Source organism: Lepidothrix coronata, unplaced genomic scaffold (assembly GCF_001604755.1).
Source record: "Lepidothrix coronata isolate B3197 unplaced genomic scaffold, Lepidothrix_coronata-1.0 Scaffold23, whole genome shotgun sequence".
Lineage (NCBI taxonomy): Eukaryota > Metazoa > Chordata > Aves > Passeriformes > Pipridae > Lepidothrix > Lepidothrix coronata.
Genome location: NW_016690203.1, coordinates 3283042 through 3294524, shown reverse-complemented (window position 1 = coordinate 3294524; position 11483 = coordinate 3283042). Strand labels below are relative to the sequence as shown.

At 37.7% G+C, this 11483-nt stretch overlaps 1 protein-coding gene across 2 annotated transcripts in view; it reads left to right on the top strand.

Annotated features, from left to right (window-relative positions):
- CAP2 (CAP, adenylate cyclase-associated protein, 2 (yeast)) overlaps positions 1 to 10101 on the top strand; it is a 68777-nt gene extending 58676 nt beyond the window's left edge. For both annotated transcript variants that reach the window (XM_017808488.1, XM_017808489.1), the window contains 6 exons: positions 1498 to 1690; positions 2532 to 2707; positions 3868 to 3991; positions 4204 to 4286; positions 6850 to 6990; positions 8548 to 10101. In XM_017808488.1, coding sequence (XP_017663977.1) covers positions 1498 to 1690; positions 2532 to 2707; positions 3868 to 3991; positions 4204 to 4286; positions 6850 to 6990; positions 8548 to 8631 — 801 coding nt within the window. In that variant the 3' untranslated portion in view covers positions 8632 to 10101. The remainder of the gene's footprint in view (positions 1 to 1497; positions 1691 to 2531; positions 2708 to 3867; positions 3992 to 4203; positions 4287 to 6849; positions 6991 to 8547) is intronic.
- Positions 10102 to 11483: the final 1382 nt, after the last annotated feature.

The window sequence follows — 11483 nt, the reverse complement described above, 5'->3', positions numbered from 1 at the left end:
TCTCTAAAAGCAGTCCACTTCAATTCCAGTATATCTTGACAATAAATTATAATCAATGCCAAAAGGAGATTCTTCTCGTTTGTTTACACTTGATCAAAAAGATTTAATAGCATAGAAGAGAGCTTATTCCCTTAGGAGATCTTGGATCCTTTTTTTTATTTTAAGTATGTCTGAAGAGTAAATAAAAAAAGAGCATATGCACCTCAGCCCTTTTTCCATTATCAGTTTGGTATTACAGGCCAGAACAAGTTTACTTTTTAAAAAATAGCTACAGTTTACACTTTGCTGTTTCAGTTTAGTGGAAAGCAGGAGTAGTAGTATCATAAATTGTTAAAAATATCCTCTGAGGCCAGCTAAGCAATATCTATTTCTAGTATGGTTTACCAGGGTTGCACTTTTAACAACCTGTATCTCCTAACAAAGGTAGCCAGTTAGAGAAGCTGTGACTTTGTAAGTCACTGTACTTTTCTCATTGTATCTGCCCACCTTATAAATATCTGCTGGTGCAATGTACAATGTCTGTATAGCCAGCTAAATTCATCAGAACCAATCTAATTTTCTCAATGGTTCTTTTAAAAGTCCCTTCTGTGCTGCAGAGAGCTGGGATCAGAGTGACACTCAGTGGCAAGACAGCAAAAGTGATTCTTAGATTCTGTCTAACACCTATAATTAGGATGTTGAGATATTATCATAAAATATTAGTCAGATCATTACTAGTATTTTTTGTCTTTTTGATCATATTCTATGTAGGCATTATAATTCAGCCCAAAACATGTACTTTTGATTATGCAAGCTGAAAAATTGTATTAGTTACTTTGCCAAGGCCCCCTTCACTCATAACTTGTGTGCTGTGATCTCCTGCAACTGAAAAAAAAATAGAAAAAAGAACTTGATAAATCGAACTAAAAACTCAAATATTGAATTTCAGAATCAAGAGACTTGAGTCACTTTTACAGTCCGTGGTATTTCAGTCTTTGCAGATGACTTGAACAGTCCAAAGAATAACATTTTACATCTTGCATACAATTCAGTGTGTTCCATATGCATGACTGACAGTTCATGACCCTCCCAGTTGCTTGTGTTAGATCAAAACATTTTCTGTACGTTTCTGAATGCACACCAAGATACGTGTAACTGAACTTGGTATCTGAAAAAAAAAAGGAGACATTTTTGCTTTTATGTAAGTAAACACTGGAATAAATTATGGAATCTTTACTATTAAAGATTTTTAACATCAGTCTTGAGACAAATATTTCAGATGAAGTAGTTCTGCATTAAGGTAGCAGTGTGGACCGTCAGTCTTTCCAGCCTTGCCAGCTCTGTTACAGGGAAGGATTCATAGGATTACATTCGATTATGGGGCTAGAAATTCTTCTGAGCCTGTGGCTGCCCAGAGCCACCCGAACTCACAGCATCCAAGGATGCCAATAAAAAGGTATCATGACACAGTGTTCCTTGAAACTCAGTATGTAAATAATTTCCATCTATCTCACACAGGGTCCTGTCGCATCATCCATGTCTATGCGATCTGTTCTAACAAGCGGGTCGTGCCTTTCCCCACCCCCGCCGCCGCCGCCACCGCCCCCGGGACCGCCCCCCATCTTTGATACAGAAACCGCAAAGGATGAAGGAACTGAGGCTCGCTCAGCCCTGTTTGCACAGCTTAACCAGGGAGAGGCAATCACCAAAGGTCAGGAGAAAAGAAACTGAATTGTGACCCATGAGTCAAACTACAGCAACTAACTCTCACTGCATTTTTAAGTCACATTCAAGCAACTCAGATCTTTCTGAGGCTTGCAGTGGTCTGATGGAGAAGACTGCACACCAAAACCTCCTTTAGAAGCAACAGCATCCAAATAAGTTCGGCACACCTCAAATTCACACAATTTATTTAGAGGTATCCTTTTTTATTTTAAGGCAGCCAAGCTGTGTATCTTCAATCCCCAGTAGCTGTTAACCTCTAAGGTGCAATTGAAATAAAGATTTATCCCTCTTTCTGATTCACATTGAGTGTACCAACCTGTGTCAAAATGCATTGCGTGTAAGGTAGAAAGGTACGGCTGACAGATCAGTGTGGAGTGCAACAGTAAAGCTTCTTATATTAATACTGGACAGCTGTAATTAAAGTGAATGCCTATTAGTTTAAATACATATGATAGATATACAGGGATAGGTCAAATACTGTCATAAATTAGAAAAAAAACCCCTTCATTTTGTGGATGGAAAAACGTGACAGAACAAGCTCTCAGGGCTTGCTACAGACAGAGAGAGACTAGAAGACGTGTGATTTCCTGCTGTAAGATGCTAAGATAGTCCATCCACAGTAGGTTTTATATGAATTGCTAAAAGTGTGTTGGTAGTTACACTTTAGGTCATTACCCAGGTAAACCTTAAGAAAATAAAGCATGTAAATTCACAGAATCATTTAACACAATTACAAATAAACCTTTCATGCTTAAATATGAACGCTCTTAGGACTGGAAAATAGACTCTCTTTCACCAGCACTCTTTTTTTTTTTGTTTTTCTTTAGGGCTTCGACATGTCTCTGATGACCAGAAGACTCACAAGAACCCCAGCCTACGTGCCCAAGGTCCATCTGTTCGTTCTCCAACAAAAAGCCATACTCCAAGTCCCACCTCTCCCAAAAATTCCCCACAGCAGAGCCATGCCCCTGTCTTGGAGCTAGAGGGAAAGAAGTGGAGAGTGGTGAGTTCAGTCACACCTCTGAATTGCACCCTGGCACACTGCAAACCATGTTGAGCTTCTCTGCTTTGCTACAGATTAACTTCTACTATTCTGTAGCATCTTTAATTAATTCATTTTTCTCTGAGAATCACTTATTATTTCGTCCCACTGGAGAATGTCAGAAACAGTATATAAATTCCTTGCAAAATCAGGGAATGCCCCAGAAACAAGTCCAGTAGAGAACTCCAATTAAAATCTCTTCTTGCAGGACATTTTTGCAAGCAAGGGAGAACAGTGTTACCACAGACCACTTTTTCCAGATACCTTATCTGATGGAATTACATATTTATTTTTCATTGCTCTTTCCATGGAAGCATGTTTCCCGTGCTTAAAAGTAGAGAAGTGTTTTCCTTTTGCTCAATCTATAGATGGAAAAGAGAGATTTGCTTAAAGTTTGGGTGTTAATTTATGTAGGCATATACCAAAGAATCTATGAATGAAAATTGATTTGGCTGTGTTGGTTAACAGAGGGAGGAAAGAATATGCATAGTCATACAGAAGGTTATATAGACAGTCACTACTTGTGGAGCTGAGTTTGCATAAGGTGAAGTCACCATTTGCCTGTGTCATGTTGCCTTACTCTTCTAATGCCTGGAACTTTCCTTGTGGATCCCTAGCCTTTCCTGGACATCCATGGAGTGAAATTATCCTTTCATATTTCATAATGAAAGGAACTTTCTTTACCTGTTGCTCCTTTATTGTATGTGGTAATGCCTGTACTTGTTCATAATACGCCGTGCTGAACACTATATAACGTTTGGGAAAGAAAAACTTGCTCTGTTCTTCAAGGTGACAGTCTAAATTAGATGGGAACCAAACTACAGTTTTGTGAGTGCCTTTTAAATTGTTGTGAGCACAATGTCTTTGCTACAAAATTAATGGTTTCTGTTGTGGTCTGTGCTAAGTTCTCCAGTTCTGCAGCTCTAAAATATACATGTGTCATCTAAGGGTGAATTAGGTGAGTTATCTGATCACCAAGCAGATTAGGATTTTAAGCCACAGGAAGGATATTGCTCTGTTGTATCAGAAGATGCAATGACTCGAGGATAAGTTGTACTCAACTCTGTCTGACTGTTAGCTAGTTAAAAACAACCAATTAAATAAACTTTCTTTTGAAATAGGAATATCAAGAGGATAAGAATGACCTGGTCATTAACAACACTGAACTCAAGCAAGTGGCCTACATTTTCAAGTGTAACAAATCTACACTTCAGATAAAAGGAAAAATCAACTCAATTACTATTGGTGAGTGGATAGCTCAGCTGGGCTTTAAATGCCAATCTTGAAAATAATGACTTAGGTGATTAATAATGCATCTGAATCATTCCATTCATTTTAATGGATTGATTACACTGAGCTATGCAGTGCCAGACTGGGAATTTTCGTACTTAATGTAGCAGGTGTGCATGTATTTGCTTTTGTCTTGCCTTTCTTATTTATGATTGCTTTTATTTTAGACAACTGTAAAAAGTTTGGCCTTGTGTTTGACAATGTTGTGGGAATCGTGGAAGTGATCAACTCCAGGGATATTCAGATTCAGGTAAATATCTATTTGCGACACAAAGATAGACAGAGAACAAGAGGGAAAAAACCCATGTAACTACAAGAGATTTTAAAAACTCACAAAACTCACAAAAATAAGAAATAGATGCATCCAAATGTATCTTTATATGCACTAAATTCTGCTGACGTATTTAGAAAATGCCTATGAAAACTATCAACTGTCACTGAACAAACACCCCATAGCCCACTGCCTTCTGGTTCTGGTGAAGCTGAGAGATCTACACACTGTAAGAATTGTTACTTTTGTCCCTAATCTTCTTGCTTTCGTGCTAAATAGCTCCTAGCACTTGAAAGTTCAGTGGTGCTTAGAGAACAAATTCTGGGAGTTAGCTAATTGATTTCTAAGCGCAGAAGATTTTTTTCTTTTCTTATCCTCTCAGTGGAAATGTTCAAATAGATTGTCAAGGTAAACTAAATGATACAAAGTGAAAGTAGGTGACGGGATTTTGAAAAATCTCCCCAGCCAGCAACGTGACACATTCTATGACCAAGTAATAGACTTACTTGCCTGCAGAAAGATTAATCAGAGATCATCTTCCTTGTGGTTGTCATGAAAAGAAAATAGATGTACTTTAAATCTATACATTGCCCTCTCTACGGTGGACACTTGTCCAGTTCAAAATACAGACAGTCTGCCTGACATTTACAGCACTTCATTCATCCCATTCCAAAGAGGTCCAACTACTGGCTGTAATACTGGGTTGTGTCCAACACACATGACCTAGTCTCAGGAAGGGACTTCAGGATGTATTATTTTAAGTGAAAAAGAAATTAAATGTTTATTAATTATATCAAACTGCCAGTCTTCAAAGTGAGGTCTTTTGAGTAAAAGGCTGTGCCTGCTGTATGACATTAAATATAGGCAGTCCCGCCCCATGCTTCAGAATTGCTGGGCACAGCCACCACAGGGAATTATAGCAAGATGGGTTTTTATGTTTTGAACCTTGTGCAAGTGACTGACGTTGCTACTAACTGTGCATCATCTTCCGAACTGTAACAAGCTGTTTATTCATGATCACTATGTCTTCTTATGGCAGAGCCGGTCAGTTAAAGACCCCAGGCATTTATTTGAGCAGTTTTTAAATAATTCGACTATTTTTATCGTTACCTCTAAAACTATTTGTGAAAGCTGAAAAATTCATATGTCATGAATAGCAAAACCACAGCTTGTTACTACTCAAATAAAGAGGAAGTATCTTTCCTAAGAATCAAAATTCTTAGAATCAAAATTGATCATGCTCTATGAATATTGCATAAGGTTTCTATGCATGCAGTGGAGCAGAGTGGGGATCCACTTAAGAAGGCACAGTCTGGTCATATGCTGTATGCTGCTTGAATCAGGCAGCTTCCACAGGGTTTGTGTATGACAAGTGCTAAGCACCTCCATTTTCTCAGTACTTTGAAGACCTGATCTTATAATTTCCAAACACATGATATGTTAATGCAACAAATTTCAGTATATTCATCCTACAGATTTGGCTATAAATAGTTGCTTCGGTGCCGTACTGCCTGGCACTCTTATCTCAGTGGTATTTTTTTCTTGCCAGATGTTTGCAAAATTTATTAAACACACCTTCCTTTTGTCTTCCATTGCATAAGAACCCCTTTAAGAAAAGAAAGTTTAAGATGCATTGATCCATTACATAGATCAGACTTCAGTATCAGGGTGGGATGCATGAAGACAGACCACTTGTTCTTTGTTTACTGTCACAGTTAATGAACTGAAGCTGAAAAGATATTCTTAACCTGAATGATGGGATACACTGTCATTAACAAGTACATATCTGTCACATGCTGTTACTGTTTTATGGCTCAGAATAATCTTTGCCATTTTCATGCATTGTCCAGAGTACATTACTGTCCTTGCTAGAGAGGGCAGGAGAAGGAGGAATTTTTATTGACAACCAGTGAGTCAGCCTGTTAGCCATGAAGAAATCTTTTAATCTGTACAATTGTAAACAAGAGATTTCCCTTTCTCCCCTCAAGTAAATCTTGTGCTTGCTTTTAAAGTGACATAAGAAATATCTTTGGAGATTTAATTAAATTGATCTTAGTGCTTTTTTAGAACTGTAGCTTGCTTGAAGGGGATAGAAACCCTTTCCTATCAAATGCTGGAAAAGCTTTGAAGTCTTCAGAACATATTACAAATCCCTTGTTAAGTACTACTGTATGCTGGGGTCTTTCATTTGCCCTTATTGGGTTGGAGTTTACATGTTTGATTTCTTAGCCAGTTCTCACTGATGAACAAGGTGAACACTGCCTAAATATCAGCACAAAAGTGTCACTGAAATTAGAGAGAATCAGGGAAACACTTTGATCAAACTGTATATTAAAAGCTTGCTGTATATTACAAGTTTGCTGTTGTGTACAGGTCTTCGTTACCACCACCAAGAATTTTCACAGTGTCTAACAAGTCAAATATAAGCATCACACAGGCAGCCGACACATAGATCAGATATTAGTGGCCAAAATTACACCTGGAAGGCAATGAGGATTTTATTAACAGTAAGATTTGATGCTAAGTAGATTTTATTTTGCAGGTGATGGGGAAAGTGCCAACCATTTCTATTAACAAAACAGAAGGCTGCCACATCTACCTCAGTGAGGAATCATTAGATTGTGAGATTGTGAGTGCCAAGTCATCCGAGATGAACATTCTCATCCCCCAAGATGGTGATTATGTGAGTGAGATATTTTTAAAGCTTTCCTCCCCATTCCATAATAGTCTTGGTATCTAATAGCACTTAAGCTGCTAGGAAAGAAACTGACATACCACACGTATTATGTCCCCAAAAAATGATCCAAAATAATTGAGTTTTCTATGTGCCTGTATCTCAGGAGGAAGAACTCTATTTTCTGGGGCACAAAGTAATTTCGAAGATCAGACATGATGTTCTGTTTTTCCATTCTGATAGATAGTGGCTTCATCTCCTGTCCATTTGATCTTCTTTTTTGTTATCTAAACGTAATCTCTTGAAAGAAATTCACTTCACTGAAGAGCACTTAAGTCTGAAGACGATGACACTAAAACTGAGAAAAATAAAATACTTCTACAGATGAAATAATACAGTATACTATACATGGCTTTTCTAAAGCTATTGTTGCATGGGTTGGAGTTGTAGTACTTTCTACTGTTTTCAACATATGTCCTTAAAAGCCATTCAAACAGGTGCATTTCCCCAGTTCCTTTCCTGTTCTAGTAAGATTTTCATACTATGCCCAGTGGCATTTCCAGTAGTCACTTTACACACAAGCTCTGCCACTTCAGAGACAAGCAAGGGATCATGCAGGCAAAGCATGCTTATAATAGTTTCATAGTTTCCTCAACAGACCAGTGTTGAAATTGCAGTGCATTGAACTTAAACTTCTTGTTAGTCTTTTGGGCTGGAATTCTTTTGGATAGAGCAGTTCAAGCTTTATAAAATAAAATGTGTAATGAGAATTCTCGTGCTCCATATTTCCAAAAGTGACTGCTGGATGCCTAGCTTCAGATAACTAAAAAGGGAACAATTTTCAGTGGGCACATATTCACCTATTTCTTTTTTTTGAAAAAGCCCTTTTGGTCAGTCTCGCCTCAAAATCACCGTAGCATCTGAAATTACTGGCTATCAAAACACTTCTTTGAGATTTGAACAAAAAACCCCTTCTCTTCACATAATTTTTTTTTACTGGGTATAAAGAAATAGCCAATGACATCTCCCATCATTTCACTGAATTCATAGAATGGAAGGAGACTTTATTTGATGTTCTGCTTCATTTTGCATACCCTACAAAGGGTGCCAAGCCTTTTGAAGTGCATCACACTTAAAATGATAGGGGTTTTTTTTTTATTTTATTCTTCCATGTTATAGCATTGCTTTTGTCCTTAGAATTAGACTTCTGGCTAAATCTCCACATCTAAATCCTTTCCACTGTCTTCCAACCCAGACACTGATGGAATCTAAAGTCATTTCTGACATGAGGCTTATTTACTTAGTTGATGCAGATAATGGTGTGAGAGGGATTATTGCAAAGTAAGTACCATACCAAGGCTATTTGAAACCGGGTAGCAATCGGGCTTTTTCCTGTGTGGCATTGTAAAATAGCTTCCTAGGGTAATGAAGAAGGCTTTTCTCTAATCCCGGCATGTCTGAGCTATCAATGCTTTCTCAGTCATGTAGCACTAATAGTATTCCACCAGTTTTCATGAGGTATCCACTGTTTATTTAATCATCATTGTTGCTTTTGTTTCCTACCAGAAAGAATTTCCGGTTCCTGAACAGTTCAAGACAGCATGGGATGGATCTAAGTTGGTCACTGAACCTGCAGAGATTGTGGGTTAATTTCCTAGCGCCATACAGCACTTGCTGACCGCGACCAGACCGCAGCCAGCACGTACAAAGCAGTCATGTAAAGAACTAGAAGTAGCAGGAGTTCACACTGCTGTGATAGGCCTTCAAGCATTAGCTCTGCATGCTAGAAACAATAACACCTCTGGCACCCTTCTGTTAAGCATCCCGGTGCTTTTCACGTTTCCACAGTTTGCCTTCACGTACAGTTTTAATTCTGAATGTGAATGTAATAGATTAAAACTCCCCACCCCTCAGTCACATCATTGGTTTGAGATACTGTATACACGAAACCAAAATACTGCATGATACACTTTTTTTATCATCTTGTTTCAGTGCATTCCTTTTTGTGTTTCTGCTAATCAAAAAACAGCATTAAGACTTTAAGGTGTTTATTTTTACCTATTAAGCAATTCCTGTATGATGCAGTAAAAATTACCCCGAGAAAGTATGCAGTTCCTCATAGTTCTGTGGCAATCATAATGGGTTTTGTCTTAAATGAGCAAAAAAGGACAACTTTCAGCACAGCAATACATTTTGCTAACTGAAGATTAAAAAAAAATCTGATATTTTAATCAAACACTTTTCTAATATGTGTATTTAGAAGATCCCACAGTTTTCTGTGAGGAAAGATTTTATTATGATTCACAGACTTGCATCATCTAAGCTAAGACCTTGCAGCAAATTATTTGAAGGTATTTTGTTCCTTGGCTTGAAGGTATTTTTCTCCTTGGATTTCTTTTTTCCTTTTTTTTTTTTTTTTTGGCAACATAGTCTCTCACTTTTTAAAATTTCACATTGTATCTTGCATACTATACAGAAAACTGAGGGAGGCATGTACATCTGATACCAGCTAGTTTGCTTACTAATAAATTTCCTTTAAAATATTTCTATTGTAGCTCAAAGTCATGGAAAATATCTTCCTTTTTTTCCCTCCATATTTTTAGGACTTACTCAGTTTCAAATACGTCCACAAAGCAAAGCCATAGATTATGCCATACTAATTCTGAGCCCAAATAAAAGGGCAATTTCCCGTTTAGACCTTTGACTGTACTTTATAGTCCCTACTGTACATGCTTTTTTAACGAAGGTGGAATGTTGTATACATTTGTACTATTTCAGCACATAGTACAAATAAAATTTTAAAAATTTAAAAAGTCGGCTTATGTTTTTGATCACTTGTAATACTTTGTATCAGTGAAATCACAGTGAGATGTTTGCAGAGCTAGTTACAAGCTAAATTTTGTGCCTAATTTACCTTGAAAGTACATTAACTCTTGAGGGTTTTTAAGTATATCTTTGATTGTAAACCCTATACAATACAACCAGTAGTGCTCATTCCATACAGTTTTGCTATCTGATGTTTAATCTATGTGTATAATGTGTTTGCTTTAATATATACCATTTTTTCAACAGTAAACTTCTTATGAAATAAAAAAGAAAATGTACTTGTTTAAAAACAAAGTTGTTCAGAGCTTGCTCCATTGCAGTGTTTGTCCTATATGCTTTCTCTTCCCTAAACACTGTTTAAAAAGCTTGAGTGAAAAAAGTAACTTCTCCTACCATTTTAATAAACATTATCACTTTTCCTGACATAATCCACCTGTATGCCAGCAGATAAACCTCAAGTGTCATGCACATAACTTTGATGACAGCCAGAAAATTGAGCTTTTCATGATTCTCACTTCTAGATACACCTGTATCTTCCAGTGATTATGTCCAGGGAGATGATCATGATCTGGTGCAAGTTGATAAGCTTTGCCTTCTATTTTTAGCTTTCCCCATTGTTTCTCTATATGGCTTTGGATATGTCCCTCCTGTGTTACCAAAGCACAAGCTGCCCACTCCATGAGTCACTTGGACGTACCTCATCTCTGAAAAATGTTGTCGCATACTTGTCATGATAAAAGGATCACTGAAGGATTGTTTAATCCTTAAATCATATTTTTTTTTCACAAAGCAATCTCATTCTGGAACATTCTGCCCTGAAATACTGACTCCTTCTTTCAGACAGCATCAAGTAGGGAACAAGTCATTATGCAGCAACAGGACACCACTTAATGCTCTGGAGGTAAGAACAAACCAAGGATTGAATGCTTGATGATAAAAAGAAAGCAGCAAAACAGCTCTGAATCATTACAGAGGAAAATTCCTATATTTCCTCCAAGGGATTTAACTCCCCCATCAAAAACAAATTCTGTGAAGGCTGATCTGATTCTTCTTTAAAACATTTGAAGGCAAACTCCCCCATGTGTAGACCTCCTCCCTAACACTCATGTTCCTACAACTTGCAAGACCCAAGTACATTGCTTTGACTGGTTTCTTAACAGGAAGAGGATCTGTGCAGTAGCAGCGTGTGCCTGACAGTCTGAGCACACCTGAGAACCTTGTCAGAGGGCAGAAGGTTAAAAGAAAAGGAAGAAGGCCTTGCTCGGACAGACCCAAGGTAATTGCTTCAGCTGGAGAAAAGGCTAACAAGTCAATGTGTTATTGGACACCAGAAAAATAGGAGAGGAACTTTTAAAATATGTAAATAGCTTTTATCCAGCATCCTTAGTCAACCACATAACAACAGAAAAAAATCTATAACCACTTTTTGTCACTTCTGGTCATCATAAAAAATACCTGTAATACATTTCCAATAGGTTGGACTTTTCTCCCCCTGCAAACTGTCATTAAATTCAAAATTTAATGACACAGTCTTAAGCTGCACCAGGGGAAGTTTAGGTTAGATATTAGGAAGAAGTTCTTCACAGAAAGAGTGACTGGGCATTGGAATGGGCTGCCCAGGGAGGTGGTGGAGTCACCAACCCTGGAGGTGTTTAAGGAAAGACTGGACATGGCAC